This window comes from Zosterops lateralis (genome assembly GCF_965231275.1).
Source record: "Zosterops lateralis genome assembly, chromosome: 26".
NCBI lineage: Eukaryota > Metazoa > Chordata > Aves > Passeriformes > Zosteropidae > Zosterops > Zosterops lateralis.
The window spans coordinates 95021-111740 of NC_139786.1; the positions used below are offsets into that span (position 1 = coordinate 95021).

Genomic DNA, 16720 nt, shown 5'->3' on the forward strand with positions numbered 1-16720 from the left:
GTTTAAAGTAAGCGGACCAATTGGAACCCGGGGCGGGCGCGTCGCGACTGAACCGCAAGGGGAGGGGGATTTCGAACGAGATTCCGCCCCTTTCGATAGGCCACGCCTCTTCGTCGCGCGCGAGACGAGCGGGAGCCGGGGGCGGTGAGGTGGGGGGGGGGGGGGAGTGGGGGGACAAGGGACAGACCGGGACCCCCGGGGAGAGAGGAGGCCTGCGGGGAGATCGGGGGGGCGCGGAGCGCGGCGTAAACCAGCCCATGCGGAGACAGGGTGGCGTGGGATTGGGGTGAGGGGCTGGGACCCCCTGGTAGGGGCTGAGGACCCCTCAGTGTGGGCCTGGGGTCACCAAGGGATTTGAAAGTGGGGCTGGGACTCATCGGTAGGGCTGGAGGCCTCTTGGTCTAGAGCTGGGACCCTCCAATGTGGGACTGGGGTCTCCCGGGCTGGGGGATTCCCCAGGTATGGGGGAGGGATCCTCTATTATGGGACTAAGACCCTTCAGTGTGGGGCTGGGTGGAATGGGAATGGGAATGGGACCTCCAAGATCGGGGTTTGGGGCTGAGACCCCCCACGTGGGAGCTGGGAGGCCTAGGAATGTGGATGGGACCCCCTCGGGATCGGGATGCACGACTGGGATCCCTCAGTATGGGCTGGGGTCCCCAAGGGATTGGGGTGAAGGGTTGGGACCCCTAGGTACGGGAATGGGGTCCCCTAGTGTGGGACTGGGACCCCCTGAAGATCAGGATGTGGGGCTGGGGATCCCCTGGGATCGGGGTGTGGGGCTGGGAGTCCCCTGGGATCGGGATCTGGGGCCCCAGGCTGTAGGGCTGTGACCCCCCGAGCATCAAAATATGAGGTTGGTGACCTCCCGGGATCGGGGTATAGGTGTGGGGCTGGGTCGGATCCTGTGGGTATGGGACGGGAGTTCCCCTGGGTGTGGGGCTTCTACCTCCCAGTGGGGTTGGACACCCTTAATGTTGGGCTGGGGTCCCCCGATAGAGTCTGGGAGCCACCACTGTGGCGCTGGGGACTCACAGGGATCAGGGTGCAGGGCTGGGACCTCCCGTTGTGGCACTGAGGACACCCGGGCTGGGGGTCGACAGTGTCACCCCCGCCTACTGGTGTCGGCCATCCCTGTCCCCATCCCGGCAGCATCGAGCCCGGCGGCGCCTGGCACCAGCCGAGTCACCCGGTGCTGACTGATGCCACAGGGCCCCCGCGGGGGTTGGGGACATGGGGGGTGGGTAGGGGCGCGGGTGGGAGGCTCCGATGGGGTGAGTGGTGACCGCCCTAGCTCCCGCAGGTGGCCCCAGTGCCCCGAGGCGATGGCCGAGGATCGAGGTATGGCAGCACCAGTGCTGCATGTCCCCCGTGTTTCCCCCCCGGAGCAGGGGAGGCTGGAACTCACCCCCCGTGTCCCCTCAGATGTTCGATTTGTCACCGAGGAGAGCTTCGACTTCAGCATGTTATCTCCGTCTGACAGGTGCGGGGGAGTAGCGGGGACAGGGCACCCCATGGATGAGAACGGGGGAACAGGGTACCTTATAGTTGGGGACATAGGGAATAGGATGGGACATGAAAGATAGGGGGAGATGGCACCTCATTGTCAGTGTCCTCGGGGATGTGTCACCCCATGGATGGGATTGTGGGGGATGTGGCAACTCATAGTTGGGGTTCTGGGGGCCTGAGGGACATTGCACCCCAAAGATGGGGTCCTAGGGGATATGTCACCCCATGAACAGGGTCCTGGAGGTCCTGTGGACATGCCCCTCTCATGGATGTGGTTCTGGGGGTCCTGGAGGATGTGTCACCCGATGAATGGGGTGCTGGATGGCATGGTGGGGGGGGGGAGGGGTCCTGCCACTTCTCGGCAGTGGCGTTGGGGGCTGACACCACCTTTCTCCCTCCTCCCGCCTCATCCGCAGCCAGGAGGAAGAGGAGGACGAGGATAGGCCGGGCAGGGAGTGCCGGCATGAGGGCGGCAACGGACGCTGGAGTCCCCTGCGAGGGGCCCGTCTAGAAGAGATGGTGCGGGAGGCCACGCGCCTGGCAGCACAGTTGGAGGGGTGTCACCTGCCCCCTCCCGCCCCTGGAGACGCCCCGGGACCTGCCGCCACGCCCCCCGGCACCCCCCGCAGCCCCCGCCGCCAGACCTTTGTGGTGAAGGACAGCCCGGTGCGGGCACTCCTGCCCACGGTGGATTCGCAGGGACCTGCCCCTATCCCCCACCTCCCTGCCAAGCCCCGGGGGGCCTCTGCTGCCACCAGTGTCCCCAAGGTAGGTGAAACCTGAGGGTAGGAGTCCCAGTGTAGCCGTGTCCTACCCGGGCTGAACACCCAGATGCACCCCCAAACCCATCCTAGATGGGGGTAGTGAGTGCCCCCCTATCTCCAAGGGTCATTGTGAACCCCCCCAGCTCTGTGGGTGGGGGGCACTCACTGAGTGATGTCCCCATGTTCCTCTCTCTGTTTTCAGGCACCCCCCAGCCGTAATTCCACAGCACCAGCGAAGGGACCCTCTGGGGGCAGGGGGCTCCCCCCAAGCCGTGTTGGTCCTCCTCGGCCATGCCCTCCCCAGGGGCAGGGGGCTGGTGCCCGGGGCAGGTCAGAGGCCCCCCGAGGGGGGACAGCAGGTAGTGATGGCAAGGGGATGGGGACACCATGGCCACAGAGGTGCCTGGGCTGTACCTCAATGCCCCCCTCTCTCGCCAGGCCAGCCTAAGGTGAGGGGGGGCACAGTCCCCTGCCCCCCCTCCACCCGCCAGCCCCACGCAAGGACCACCACCACTCCTGTCCCCTCTGGCTGTTCTCTGGCACCCACTGCCCTCCCTAAAGTGTCCCCTCGGACTCCAGCAGCAGGTGGGAGGACCCCCACCCCCAGAGGTAAGGATGTAGTAGGGTTGAGGTCGGCACAGGGGATGCCCCCTTCCTGTGCCTCAGTTCCCCTATAGGCTCTCTTCCCTTTGCAGGTGCAGCACGGGCAGCCCCAACAACTGCTGCCTTGGGGTGCAAACCCGGACCCCCTCCTGCCCGCCTGCGGCCCCCCCGCAAGACGGCAGTGAGCAGCACCCCAAGGTGACACCTCCAAACCACCCCACACCTACCCAGAGGCCCTGGTGGCACCCAGACTCCCCCTAGGTACCAGCCAAAGTACCTAGGTTGGGGGGCAGAGCCAAGCCACCCCAGGGATGAGCTGAGGCATCCATTGGGTTTTGGAAGGAGGAAGGCAGTGCCAAGGGCCCCGAGGGAGCAGGCAAGGCACCCGTTGAGTTGTCAGGTTGTGGGGCAGAGCTGGAACCTCCAGGGATGAACTGAGGTTGGGGTGGCAGAGCCAGGGGTCTCCCCTGGGACAAACGGAGGCACTCATTGGGTTTTGCTTTAATTACAAAAGGTCCCAGCAGCAGTAGGAAACCTCCCATGTCCCTCAGTATCCAGGGGTCCCTCACCCCCCAACACCCATCCCTGGGGTCCCTCACCTGAGCCTCACCCGTGGGAGGGGGGGGGGGTCCCAGACATTCCTGTAACCCCCAACTGATCCCCCTTCCACATGCCCCCCCACCTTGGGGAGTTGGCACCATGGGATGGGTGGCATCTTCGGGGGGGTTGGCACAATAGGGGAAGTTGGTTATAAATTCCTTTTTTTGTATTCTCATGTATTTTTTAAATAAGACACTCTGCTGGGCAAAGGGGCTGGGGGTGATCATGGGGGGCAACAGCGGCACCCTGTGCCACCCGCCCAAGGTGCCAATCCCTGCAAGGATACAAAGTGCACTGGGGCGGCTTGTGGCTCCCTGCCCCCTCCTGATGTCCTCCCAGTCCTTGTGCCCCACCATTCCTGGTGTGTCCCCCCCATTCCCCCACCAAACCGGTGCCCTCCCTGTCCTGGTGTCCCTGGCACAGTGGGTGGGCTGTCTGCTGGGTGGGTCCCCATTAGATCGAGGTCTCGTCGCTCCTGGTGGGGGGGGATGGACAGACGGCAGGGGGAGTGGGGGAGTGGATACAAAGTGGGGGGTGGGAGATAATAAAAAACAAGACAGATGCATGATGGCGGAGGTGGGTGCCAGGGTGCCCTCTGTGCCCCCCAGCACCCAGCACCCACCCATGGGGTAAGATGGAGGGGTGGGGGTTGGGGGGAAAGCTCCCCAGCCCCCTTGGGTTAATGGAGAAAATTAAAAAACAGAAATCTGGGGGGTAGAGAAGGAGAGAAGAATAGGGTTAGTGCTGCCATGCCAGCTCTTCCCTAGGCATCTGTGGGTGGTCAGGGGGTACCCAGTGGGCACCCCAGCACCCAATATGCCACCCCAACACCCAGTGGACACCCAGTGGTCAACAGGCATGTTTGGACAGTCACTCAACATGCACTCCAACACCCAATGAGCAGTTAGAACCAAGGGGCACCCAGTGGTCAATAGACACTCATGAACAGTTAACATGCACCCAATGAGTGCTGTTAGGCTTGGTAAGCCATCAGTGGACACCCCAACACTCAGTGGGTGACCCAAAGGTCAGTGAGCACTCAGTAGGTGCTGTTATAGCTGATGGGCACATAGTTTGCACCCAGAGCTCATTAGGCACCCAATGGACAGTCAGTAGGCACCAAATGGATTTTAATGTTCAGTGGATGCACAACGGGCATCCAGTGCTCAGTGGGCACCCATGGACAGTCAATTGGCATCCAATGGGTGCAGTTAGACCTGCTGGACACCTAGTGAGTATTCAGTGGGCATCCAGTGGGTATTCAATGGGTATCCCAACACTCAATGGGCACCCAGTGGGCACCTAGTGGGCAGCCAACAGCCACCTTTACACCCCATGGGAACCCAGGATTTCAAGAAGAATCCTGGCATCCTATTGACACTCAACAAACATCTTTACACCTGGTGGGCACCCTGGCACCCAATGAGTGCCCAAAGGGACTGCTGGGACCTGATGAGCACCCAAGAAGGAACACTGGCACCTGATGGGCATCCAAAGGGCACCTGATGGGCACCCCGGCACCCAGTGGACACCCAAAAGAAACCATGGGACCTGATGGATACCCCACAGGTATTGTTGCACCCAGTGGGTGTCCAGTCAGTACTGTGGCACCTGATGGGTAGCCAGCAAGCAGTGATGGACCCAATGGGTGCCCAATGGACACCTAAGAGAAACCCTGGCACCAATTGAGAGTGCAATGGGAACCTTGGCACCCTGGTGGCCAGCCATCCTTGTACCTGATAGGCACCCAAAGGATACCCAACAAGCAGTGTTTGACTGCTTGTCCACCCAGCAGGAACCCTGGCCACCCCAAGGGCACCCTCAAAACCAATGGTGAGAGCTGTGGCACCCAAACAACTCCCAATGAGTACCCCTCAGATGTGGTGGGCACTCACTCAGAGCCAGAGGAGTCCTCATCAGCAGTGCCTGTGCGGATGCTCATGGCAATGGGGGTGAGGCCGCTGAGCTGCTCCTGGAGGCTCTGCCGAGGCCGGGGGACTGGGAGGGCCCCCCCATCGCTGCCCGAGGAGGCAGCCGTGCAAGCAGGAGGCGGAGGGGGCAGCCCAGGGCACTGGACACTGCCCCGCTCACTGATGGGGGGCAGGCACTTCTTCAGGATCCCTGCAGGGGCAGCATCACCCATGGGTGGGGAGGCCAGATTTGGAGGGCCCAGCCCTGCCATGGCAGCCCCTACCTTTGTGGGGGTGGGGCAAAGGCAACAGCAGGGGGTTCCTGGGGAGTGCCTCGCCATTGGGCCGGGGGGGGTCACCCCAGGGGTGTCCCTGGTCCCCCGCTGGCTGCACTCGCAGCCCCTCGCTACCTCCTGGTCCCTCGCTCTCACTTGCTGTTGTCACAAACTCCCCTGGCCAGTACGGGCACCCTGGGGGCACCAGGGGATCACCTGTGAGGAAGGAAGAAAGCTGGGACAGGCAGGATGAGGGACCAGAGGGACCACCTTCCCCCCACTCCGGCCTGACTGGGTGCCCTCATCAGCACATAGTCAGTGTGAAGGATGCACCCAAACCCATTGTGTGTCAGTCCCATCCACACCACCCCAGACTGGACAAGGGATCCTCTCCCCCATACCCACTATACATCTCTTATCAGAACGCCAGACTGGAAAAGGGATCCCTTGTCCACCGTGTGCCCCCTGAATCAGGACCCAGCCAAGATGAGAGTCCCCCCATCCCCTCGTCCCACCAAATCCATTCAATGGCCCCCATCACCACTCCAGACCTTACAAGGGACCCCTTTCCCCACCAGGTGCTCCCCATCAGCATCTTGGATAAAGCAAGGGACCTCCCCTAACCCATTGTGTGCCCCCCTAACAGGACCCAGCCATATTGAAAATCCCCCATCTCCACGAGGACTCTGAGGGTGTTACCAGGGCTGGGGGGAGCCCTGGGCAGGGGGTCCCAGCCGCGGGGAGTCTCATCCTCACTGTCAGAGGAATGTGTGGAGCCGTAGGAGCCACTTGGGTCATCCAGGGACAGGTCACTCTCCGAGTCTGTGTCATGCTCTGGAGGGTCATGGGTCAGGGGGTGTCCAGAGACACCCCCTGCCCCCTGGGCTGAGGCTGGGCACACTTGCTCTACAGGTGATGCTGTACCCTCAGGCTGGTCCTGAGCATCAATGAAGAGCCCCCCGGGCTCAGGCAGCAGCACTGGCCCCGGGCTGCCTGCCAGCCCTGAATCCTCCCTGTGGGGACACAATACTCATCAGCACCTGATCCCCATTCATGAACACCTACCATCCACTGTTACCCACTGACTGACACCAACCCACTGACACCCAACACTCACTGATGCCCCAATATCCACTGACACCCACTACCCTGACACCTACTCCTGCCACCCCCTCACACTGCCGCCACCTCACCACTCCACCTGCATGCCTCCCTGCCACTGTACTGCCATGCAACCATTCCACTGGCCCACCACCCAGCCATCCCAACACCCTCACAATCTTGTCACCCCACCACCCACCATCCTGCCATCCCAATACCCCCATGCCATGCCATGCCATGCCATGCCATGCCATGCCATGCCATGCCATGCCATCCAACCACCCCAGCACCCTGCTCTCCCACCATCCCATCACCATTCTATCTTGCCATCCCAGTGCCACACCAGCCCAGGACCCCACAAAAATCTGTGCCCTGGCCCCTGCTGTGCCCAGTACCGCTGCACGAAGGGGATGTAGCTGTGGTGGCTCTTGGCCGAGCGTGTGGTGCTGTGCAGGGACCCCGAGGACCCACCACCTGGGGAGGGGTACAGCCGCCCTGCCACGTATGTGCTGTCCCTGCCATAGGCCTGCCAAAGGGCACAGAGATGTCATAGCCATGGCACAGGCTGCCCTTCGCTACCTGATACCCCATGTCCTCTGGCACTCACGGGGGTCAGTGTGGCCTTGGTGGCCAGTGGCGGTTGGTGGCAGTGGGCACAGCTCAGGCGGAGGCTCCTCCTTACCTCCTTGCTCAACACCACACAGGACAGGAAGATGAGGGGGCCCTGGGCAGAGAGGGGACAGGGGGGGCAAGGAAGGGTGTGTACAGCCTGGGGGGATCCCAGCAGCACCCCACACAGGTCAAGGGGTCACCATCTAGATTGGGTGCTTCCCACTGGCACCTCAAAGAGAATGAGTGTCCCCATATATCCACGAGGTGCTCCCCACTGATTTTTCAAACAGCATGAGGGACCTCCATATACAGTGGGTGCCCCCCATGGACACCATGGAGTGATTGAGGTGTCCTCATATATACTGGGTACTTCCCGTTAGTGCCCTGGATACAGCAAAGGACCCCCCTGTTCCCACTGGGTGCCCCACAAATAGGTATGGGACTCTGGAGGTTCCAAGGGTGTGAGCTTCAGGGGTCTCTGGGAGTCCCAGGGGTGGCGGTCACTGGGGATCCCAGAGGTGGAGGCTTTGGGGTTCTAGAGTCCTTGGTGGTGCCAGGGCCGGTGGCTCTGGAGGTCCCAGGGGTGTGTGTTTTGGGGGTCCCAGGGGTAGGGTCTCAGGTGGTCCCCACTGACCTGGAGGCAGTTGGAGGCGGCGAACAGGTAGTGACAGAGCAACATATCACTGTTGACTGAGAGCAGAGCCAGAAGCCAGGCCAGGCTGGGCATGGCCAGCAGGACTGCAGCTGTGCGCACCCCAGACCTGGGCACCCCAATGGCACCCCAGTGTCATCTCAATGACATCTCATGTCATAGCCCTCTGTACTTCTGCCCCCTGGGGTTGCCCCAGCCCCTCATGGCCCCCTTTCCCCCCAGATGCCCCAACCCCCACCTGACCCACTCTGCCATCCTTGGGTGCTCCAGCCCCCTGAGCTCCCCTGTTCCCCATGGGCCCAGCCTAACCCCAGCCTCCTGTGCTCTTGCCCCCAGTGCTCTTCTGCCTCCCCATGGGTGCTCTGTGCTCCCCTGCCCCTCTAGATGCCCCTGACCCCCCCAGCCCGGAATGGAGCTCTGCCCTTGATGTCCCCCTGCCCTCCACAAGTGCCCCAAACCTCTGTATCCCCCTATCCACCACGGGTGTCCTGGTCCCTCCTGTGCTTCTCGCCCACCACAGTTGCCCCAACCTCCCATGCTCGCATGCCTTCCAGTCCCCTGTCTGCCTGGGTGACTCACGCTGCGCCCTTTTTCTGGAAGCCTTGTGGGGTGGCACAGGTGGCCCTGGCTGCCAGGACCAGGAACAAGATGCCGACCTGGGGGTGCAGGGGGTGCAGGGAGTGAGCAGGGTGATAAGGGATCCTCTGCCCTCACCAGCCCCCAGCCCTGTACACACAGCAAGGGCAGCAGCGCAGGGTCCAGCCAGGCTCCAAACCAGGCTGTCGTGCAGGGCCAGCCAGCAGAAGTCAGGGTTCCCATAGCCCTCGGGGTCCAGCCCCACCGCCAGCCCTGCAACGAAGAGATATGGGGCGGGGCCAATTCAGTGGGCGGAGCTATAAGAGGAGACAGGGGGCTAAGGTGGGAGGGGTGGGGGTAAACAGGGTGAAGCTATGGCAGGACAGGGCATAGAATGGTTTGTGGATGACACAGGGCTGGCGAGAAGGTGCTGCTCTTGGGGATGTGCCTACACTGGACACAGACAGCACTATGCAAATGAAGTATGTCTAAGTTCTTGGCATGTAGCAGTGTTGATGACAGCAGGGATATGCCACTGGGAACTTGTCTAAAACGTTATTACAGGTCTATTCTCTTGAGGCGGAATTATGTGGATGAGGGCAGGGCTAAAATCCTGGGGGAAGTATCTGACAGTTGATGGAGAAGGGCTATGGTCCTGGGGACATATTGAAGAGGTTGGGAAAGATGCTCTTGGGGTGGAGATATGATGGACGAGGGTGGGGCTAAACTCCTATGGTGGGGATAAAATGTTGGGCCACAGTTATACGTTTTGGGAGGAGGCTGTGACTCCCGGGATGTGTCTGAAAGTTTGGGGACAGAGCTATGATGGATGAGGGTCAGATTATGGACCCACGCACCTGTCTAAAATATTGGGGATTGGGTTTGATTGATGAGGGCAGAGCTAAGACTTTGTGTGTGTTAAAATCCCATCAGAGTGGGACTATGGTGGTTAAGAGTGGAGCTAAACTCTCGGGGTGGGGCTGTTCTGGATTGGGCATGAGTATCCTGTTGGAGGCCATGGGTGTGGCTATGCTGGTAAAGCTGCATTTGGGAGTGGGCCTATATTCTGGGGGTGGGGTTACACATGGAAGTAGGACCCCACCTTGCATCAAATTGAATGGGGAAGAGGGATTCAGGCAGCAGGGCCATAGCCTAGAAGAAGGTGTGTAGCTACCAAAGGTGTTGACCCAGGTGGAGGTGGGCAGCTAGCGGACCAGGGAGTGAGGTCAGAATGAGAGCAGGGTTTCACAGGGCTCACCGGTGATGAAGGCAGGCAGTCCCCAGCCCAGCACATGGTAGAAGCGCATGGGACCACGGTCGACATGACGGGGTTCAATGCGGCGCCGGTAGAGGTGCAGCGCCTCCAGCAGCGCCCAGCCTACCGCACTCAGGTACAGGAACTGCAGCAGGATGGCCACCACCGTGCACGCCAGCTGCACCCGCCTCGTCATTGCCAGCGCACAGCCCCGCCCATCCAACCATACGCACAAACCCCCCGAGCTCCACCCCCTTTGAGAGGTCATTCCCCTGTTGAGGTGACGCTCCTCTAAAAGGTCCCACTCCTATAAGCCTCACCCCTTGAGTGCCCCATCCCCATGAGAGACAACCCCTTTGATAAGATCTACCCCTTAGAGAGCCTCACCTGTTTTTCAGCCTCACTGCTTTGGAATCCCCACCCCTTTATACAGACGCCACCCCTTGAGATCATCACCCCTTTGATAGACCCCACCGATTTTTGTCCTCACGTCTATTAGATGCCACCCCTTAGGCGCAGCCCACCATGGCGTGCCCACTCCTTGGCCCCACTCATTTCAGCCCCACCAACCCGAACACTTCAAAGGCAGCAGAGCCCCTGAGCCAACCAGCCCTTTCCAATGAACCCCACTCCTTCCCTTCTTTCCCAGCCCCCTTTTCCCACACACCGGGACGTCGGCCTGGTTGATGCCAAGCAAGAAGACAAGCTGTGCAAGGAGCAGTGCAGCTGAGCCATGCCGGCGGATGCTGTGGCGGTTGGAGCGCAGCCGGCTCAGGCTCCCTAGGGACACGACCACGAGCGCCAGCCCCGCCAGCCCCACGCCCAGTGAGCCGTAGGTGAGTGCTGCCAGCGGCAGCACCTCCCCGTTCTGCAGCACGAGGATAGGCATATGTCAGGCAAGTGCTCACTGGGCATGCTCTCCACATATCCCCATCAACAGAGACATTACAAAGCAATCAGTCCCTGGGCCTGGGAAGTCTTGCCCACAATGCATAGCCCAATACGAAGCCCTGCTCACATTATTCAGCCCTGCCCCTGGTAACCCCACCCTATGAAACCCATAGTCCCAGCCCTTCAACCTCGCCCTTCAAAACCCACCCACATTGTGTAGTTCCACCCCTTTAAACTTCTCCCATACCACTAAGCCCCAGCCCTCAAAATCCCACATCACTCAGCCCTGCCCCATTCAACCCCACCTACTGTACTCGACCCTGGCCCCTGAAACCACATCCGCAGCACTGACCACACCTCTTTATACTCCACTCACAGTTTTCAACCCTGCCCCGGGAAACCCTGCCCACATTATTAGCCACTGCCCCTGAAAACACGCCTGCCTCACTCAGTTATCCCTCTTGTAACCCCACCCACATCAGCTCTGCCCCTTGGAGACCGACCGGCCCAGTTTGCTCAGCTGCATCCACTGGAATCCCACTCATTCTGACTGGACCCGCCCCTAGGGGAGTTCTGACAGATCTGACATAGCCTCGCCCATCCAATTTACTTCTGCCCCAAGGGAGCCCCACCTGGTGGATTTAGTTGTACCTCTTGGATTTAGTGCCACCCCACTTTTCTCAGTCCCGCCTTCATGAGCACCCACTCCTCCATCCTGCCCCTGCCCCACTATGCCCCGCCCATTCAGCCAAGCCCCTCCTATTCCTATCCCTCCTCTTTTATCAAAAGCCCAGCCCCTGTCCCTAAAGTCCCACCCCTGTGCCTGGAACCACCTGGTGCTGTATTTCTGCTTGTGTCTTCACCAGGGCTCTCACCAGGGCCCTCACCCTGAGTTATTCCATGCCCCAGGGTCACTGTGTTCCTCCCTCCATGTCCCCTGTGTCACATCAGTCCCCCTCTGTCCCCATGCACCCCTCCGTGTCCTCCTATGTCCCCACCTCTCGGCGGGAGATGTCCATGAGGACGGCAAAGCTGGTCAGATGGTGGCACTGGCAGCTGACATGACTCTGGTTGCGGAAGGTGACTTCACAGCCTCGTGCTGACCAGCCGCCTACACTGCCCGCCCTGCACAGCACCACAAGGTGACACAAGCCAGGAAATGTGCCAGGACACCCATCGGGGACAAACACACAAACACACGCTGGGGACACCCACCATGGACACCCACTGGGAACATGCATCCCCACCCAGGGACATGCACCCGGTACAGGACACCCATCCAAGAGGTAAAAACACTTGGACACCCACCAGGGACACGTGCACTGGGAACACCCACTGGCGCCACCCTCCCAGAGGGACACACACCCACCAGGTACATCCACAGACAACACACACCCACCCACTGGGACATCCATCCACCCAGAAGAGACAACCGCTGCCACTTGGGGCCACTCACCCACCAGGAACACTCACCCAAGTGTCCCCTCCATTTGGGGACAGCCCCCCATCCTATCCCTGACACCCACTAGGTTCAGAGCTGTCCCCTCATGTCCTGTTCCCACGTTACTCACCCATGACCTGCAGGGATACTGGGGCATCCATCCTGCCCTGTCCCCGTGTTCCCTGTCCCCTTAGGATGTCCTCTGTCCCATTAAGGTATCCCTATTCCCATGTCCCATCACCTCAAGTTGTCCCTATCCCTGTTACTACGTCCCCTGTCTTCATGGCATGTCCCCATCCCCACGCTCCCTGTCCCTCCAGAGTGTCCTCATCTCCCTGGGGTGTTCCCATTTCCATGGCCCCGTTCCCCCCAGGGTGTTTCCTGTTTCCCTTCTGTGTGCCACGTCCCCTGTTACCTCAGCATGTCTGTCACCCCATGTTGTCCCTGACTCCCCAAGATGTCCCCATTCCCCCAGGGTGTTCCCTGGGATATCCCCTGATCCCCTGGGTGTCCTTGTCCCCACGTCCCCTGTCTCCGTGGGGAGATCCCTTATCCCTCTGGAGTGTTCCCATCTTCCCCAAGGTGTTTCCATCCTCAATCCTACTGACCCTAACCCCTGGGATGTCCCTGTGCCCCCAGGGTGTCCCCTGTCACCCCTGGGATGTCCTCTATCCCCCCTCACCGTAAAGAGTGGTTCCAGAAGACACAGATGGGCTTGGAGCGCTCCTGGGTTTCCAACAACCGGAACTGGAGGGTGACAGGCTTGGCCAGCACCCGGGGGGTCCCCATGCCCCCCACGCCATCCGTGCCCCCCGTGTGCACGCTGATGCTCAGCACCGGTGTGTTGATGATGGGACGCTTGGGCACTCTGGGAGGCACCGGATTCAGGGAGCCCACTCAGGGCACCTCAAAACCCATCTTGGTGCCACAGAGTGCTCTTGCACCACACAGACACTGTGAGGGAACCCTATTCTCCCCTGTGTCCCCTTTTTTGGCCACCCCATGGACACCATTCTTGGACATCCCTTGAGCCAATTGCCCATCCCTTGCCCAACACTGGGCACCTCATGTGTCTCCTTTCCCATCCCTCCCCTGAGATCCCTCCAAACACCCCTGTCCCCATCTCCCTATACCCCCCAGATGCTTAGCTTTGCCCTGACACCCCATGTGCCACCCCCAACCCCCCAAGCCCCCATCCCCACTGGCACCGGAGGCTGCGCTTGTCGGTGTCGAAGTGCTGGGGCAGGAGACCGGCCAAGGTGCGGTAGATGATGACGCTGGCGATGGCCTGGCCCTCACCCAGGGATGGGTGGCGCTTGTGCCGGGTCACCACAGTCATCCCCGCCTCCTCCTCCTTCTTCTCTTCGCTTGCTTCATCCTTCTCCTCCTCCTCCTCCTGCCCACCTGTGCCCTGTGGTGCCTGCCCATGCCCGGTTGAGGGGCCTGGGGGCCATGGGCAGGGGGTGGCATGGCGCTCTGAGACCTCACTGGGGTTCCCATGGCCACCCTGGAGTCCCCAGTACTGCCAGTCCCATGACCACAACAAGGTTCCCCCAACACTTCCAGCTCCAGGGGTCCCTATGTCCACACTGGGTTCCCCAACCCTGTCAGCTCCATGACCATGAGGTCCCCATAGTCACACTTGTGTCCCCAACTCTGCCCACCGCCATGGCCACACCAAGATCTCTGATGCCACTCTGGGGTCCCTGGTCCTTGCATCCTTATCAGGGTCCCCAGCCATGCCAGTACCATCCTGGGGTCCCAAACCTGCCAGACTCATGACCACACTGTGGTCAACATGGTGGCACTGGGATTCCCAACTCTTTCAGCCCATGGGCATTCTGGGGTTCCTCCATTCCTGTCAGCCCCCAGCTAGGCTCTCCAGCTGTGCCATGTCTCCATGGCCAAATGGGGGGGCCCCCAAGCCCTGCCAGCCCCATGGATGCAAGTTGGTCTCCAACTCTGCCCCCTGTCCCCATTATGCCCTGGACTCACGCCTGTCCTTGGAGAGCTGGAAGATGCTGTCAGGCAGGATGACGGTTGTCTCCAGGTCTGGAAGTTTCTCCCCCCGCAGTGCCTCATACCGTGGCAGGCGGGCATCCGCAAAGCTGCTCTTGTCCAACCGCACCACCGACACCACTGTGGCACCATAACACGCATGGCATGGCATGGCATGGCATGGCATGGCATGGCATGGCATGGCATGGCATGGCATGGCACCCACCAACCCTGAGGCACACAGACCCCAGCACCCACTGACCCCAGGGCATACCAACCCCAGCATTCACTGATCCCAGGGCACACCAAGCCCAGACACACCAAAGCCAGCACCCACCAATCCTGGCACCCACTGACCCTGGGGAGCACAGACCTTGGCACCCACTGACCCCAGGGCACATCAACTTCTGCATTCACTAATCTTGGGGCACACCAAGCCTGGCACAAACCAACTCCAGCACTCACTGATCCTGGGGGACACCCGCATCAGCACCCACCAACCCTGGCAAGCATGAACCACAGAGCCACAGAACCTGGGGCATGCAGACCCTACGACCACAGATCCCAGCACCCAGCAACCCTGTGGCACACAGACTCCAGCACCCACTGAGCCCGGAACGCACTGACCCTGACATCCAACAACCACAGAGCAATGAATCCATACACCCACAGACACCTGCAGCCACCAACCCTTGGGCTCATGGACCCCAACACCCACTGAGCCCAGGGCCATGGACTCCAGCACCCACTGACCCCAGGGGCCACGGATCCTGGCATCCACTGACCCCAGCATCCACCAATCCCGGAACACACAGAACACAACACCCTCTGTACCCAGCACCCACTGACCCCTGGATACACAGACCACAGCCCATGTCCCCAGACACACACACATGCCTCTAGGCATACCCACATTCCCCAGAACACATTTCCCAGCCACACAAATATCCGTGTCCCCAGCACGTGTTCCCAAGTACACATCACACATGTATGCATGCTCCCAGCTCACATGTCCTTGTGTACATACATATTCCAGGTATATACATCTGTGTTCCCAGACACGTGTCCATGTCCCCAATACACACACATATCCCCTGAGTACACACATCTCCCTGAGCACACATATGTCCATGTCCCCAGTACATACATCCCTCAGGCACAGCCATGCCCATGTTCCCAGCACTACACCAAGGGCACATGTGTGTCCCCAGGCACACACATGTTCCCAGCATGGCTATGTTCCAGGCAGATACCCCCCTCACAGCCCTCTAGCCACACACATCCCCACTGACCGATGTTAGGGGTGACAATGGTGAATGGGCTGAGGTAAGTCTGGGGCATATTCCGTGCCAGGGCTCGTGCATACTCCTCGAAGTGCCGCAGCAGCTGGGCCGTGCCACCCTCCGTCTGCTGGATCAGCTCCCAGTGCCGCTTGTTCCCCATGTCCAGCAGTGCACTGCCCACCCGCAGCAGGTTCTGGGGGAAAGGCAGTGGTAGTGGCACTGGGAGCTGGTACTCTAGGGTCTGGGCAGGGTGTCCCTAACCTCCCCTGCAGGAATCTATGGCTGGGACACTCTGGCACCAACAGTGGGGAATGGGGGTGCTGTACCCCCACAAAGTTGAGGGTGCACCTTGAGCCACACCAACATGTGCTGCTCGGGGATGCCCACCACCCTGGCATCAGACCTCCTACACCAACATTCCTTTCTAAGTGGGTGCCTATCACCCTGGTGCATGGGCTCCCTCACCAACACCCTTCCCAGGTGGGTGCCATCCACCCCGACAGCCAGGTTCCTGCACCAACACCTTCCCCCTCCCCATGCAGGTGCCCATCACCCCAGTGTTTGACCTTCTGCCCCAATATGACCCTCCCCACAAGGGTCCTCATAACTCCAACCTCTTTTCCTTCTCCCTTAACCCCCCTCCCCAGTGCCCATCACCCGGGTATCTGCTCTCCTGCCTCAATATCCCTCCCCACAAGGGTGTCCATTACTCTAGTGTGTGGGCTCCTGCACCCACATCCTTCCCCATGGGGACTCATCATCCCAACCTCTTTACCACTTTGCCCATTCCCCCTCCGGGCATGTCCCCATCCCCGTGATCTCATGCCCACCTCGGTGAAGTGCACGTCCTGGGTGGCAGCGAGGCGGAAGCCGCGCTGGCGGCTCTCATGGTGCAGCAGGGCCCCTGCCAGCCGGTATGCCAGGTGCACATCACTGCCAAAGTACCCACGGGCCTCACGCATCGCTTCACGCAGTGCCAGCACTACACGCCCCGACTGCCCTGCATCCCACTGTGACTCGTTGCCCACCAGCTGCTCCGCCTTGAGGACACACACAGAGTCAGGAGAGCCCCAGTGCCACTGTCGCATGGCTGCCGCTGGTGTTCCCCCAGCTCACCCAGGGGCGAAGGGCAGCAAAGGCCAGGGCACTGCAGTTGAAGAGGTTGGGGGGCAGCCAGCCCTTGTGCTCGTCACAGTGGCGCAGTGCCGTGCCTGTGGGATGGGGGACACTGAGTGAGCCATGGAGACAAT

At 60.7% G+C, this 16720-nt stretch overlaps 2 protein-coding genes across 2 annotated transcripts in view; one reads left to right on the forward strand and one right to left on the reverse strand.

Moving 5' to 3' along the window:
• Positions 1 to 107: 107 nt before the first annotated feature.
• Positions 108 to 3603, forward strand: PSRC1 (proline and serine rich coiled-coil 1). The gene is made up of 7 exons (XM_083878422.1): positions 108 to 144; positions 1304 to 1341; positions 1426 to 1483; positions 1926 to 2277; positions 2476 to 2632; positions 2712 to 2882; positions 2969 to 3603. The coding sequence occupies exons 2-7, from the start codon at positions 1326 to 1328 to the stop codon at positions 3076 to 3078; spliced, it is 864 nt and encodes a 287-aa protein (XP_083734548.1). The 5' UTR covers positions 108 to 144; positions 1304 to 1325; the 3' UTR covers positions 3079 to 3603.
• A 552-nt stretch (positions 3604 to 4155) lies between these two features.
• Positions 4156 to 16720, reverse strand: part of CELSR2 (cadherin EGF LAG seven-pass G-type receptor 2) — a gene marked incomplete at both ends in the record, with an annotated part of 28492 nt that continues 15927 nt past the window's right edge. Inside the window, 19 exons of the mRNA XM_083878421.1 lie at positions 4156 to 4183; positions 5372 to 5597; positions 5671 to 5877; positions 6361 to 6495; positions 6586 to 6674; positions 7158 to 7288; positions 7370 to 7486; positions 8009 to 8135; positions 8606 to 8682; positions 8763 to 8875; positions 9861 to 10035; positions 10525 to 10725; positions 11747 to 11873; positions 12872 to 13057; positions 13398 to 13632; positions 14185 to 14328; positions 15480 to 15663; positions 16301 to 16510; positions 16587 to 16681. Of these exons, the coding sequence (XP_083734547.1) occupies positions 4156 to 4183; positions 5372 to 5597; positions 5671 to 5877; positions 6361 to 6495; positions 6586 to 6674; positions 7158 to 7288; positions 7370 to 7486; positions 8009 to 8135; positions 8606 to 8682; positions 8763 to 8875; positions 9861 to 10035; positions 10525 to 10725; positions 11747 to 11873; positions 12872 to 13057; positions 13398 to 13632; positions 14185 to 14328; positions 15480 to 15663; positions 16301 to 16510; positions 16587 to 16681 (2807 nt within the window). The remainder of the gene's footprint in view (positions 4184 to 5371; positions 5598 to 5670; positions 5878 to 6360; positions 6496 to 6585; positions 6675 to 7157; positions 7289 to 7369; positions 7487 to 8008; positions 8136 to 8605; positions 8683 to 8762; positions 8876 to 9860; positions 10036 to 10524; positions 10726 to 11746; positions 11874 to 12871; positions 13058 to 13397; positions 13633 to 14184; positions 14329 to 15479; positions 15664 to 16300; positions 16511 to 16586; positions 16682 to 16720) is intronic.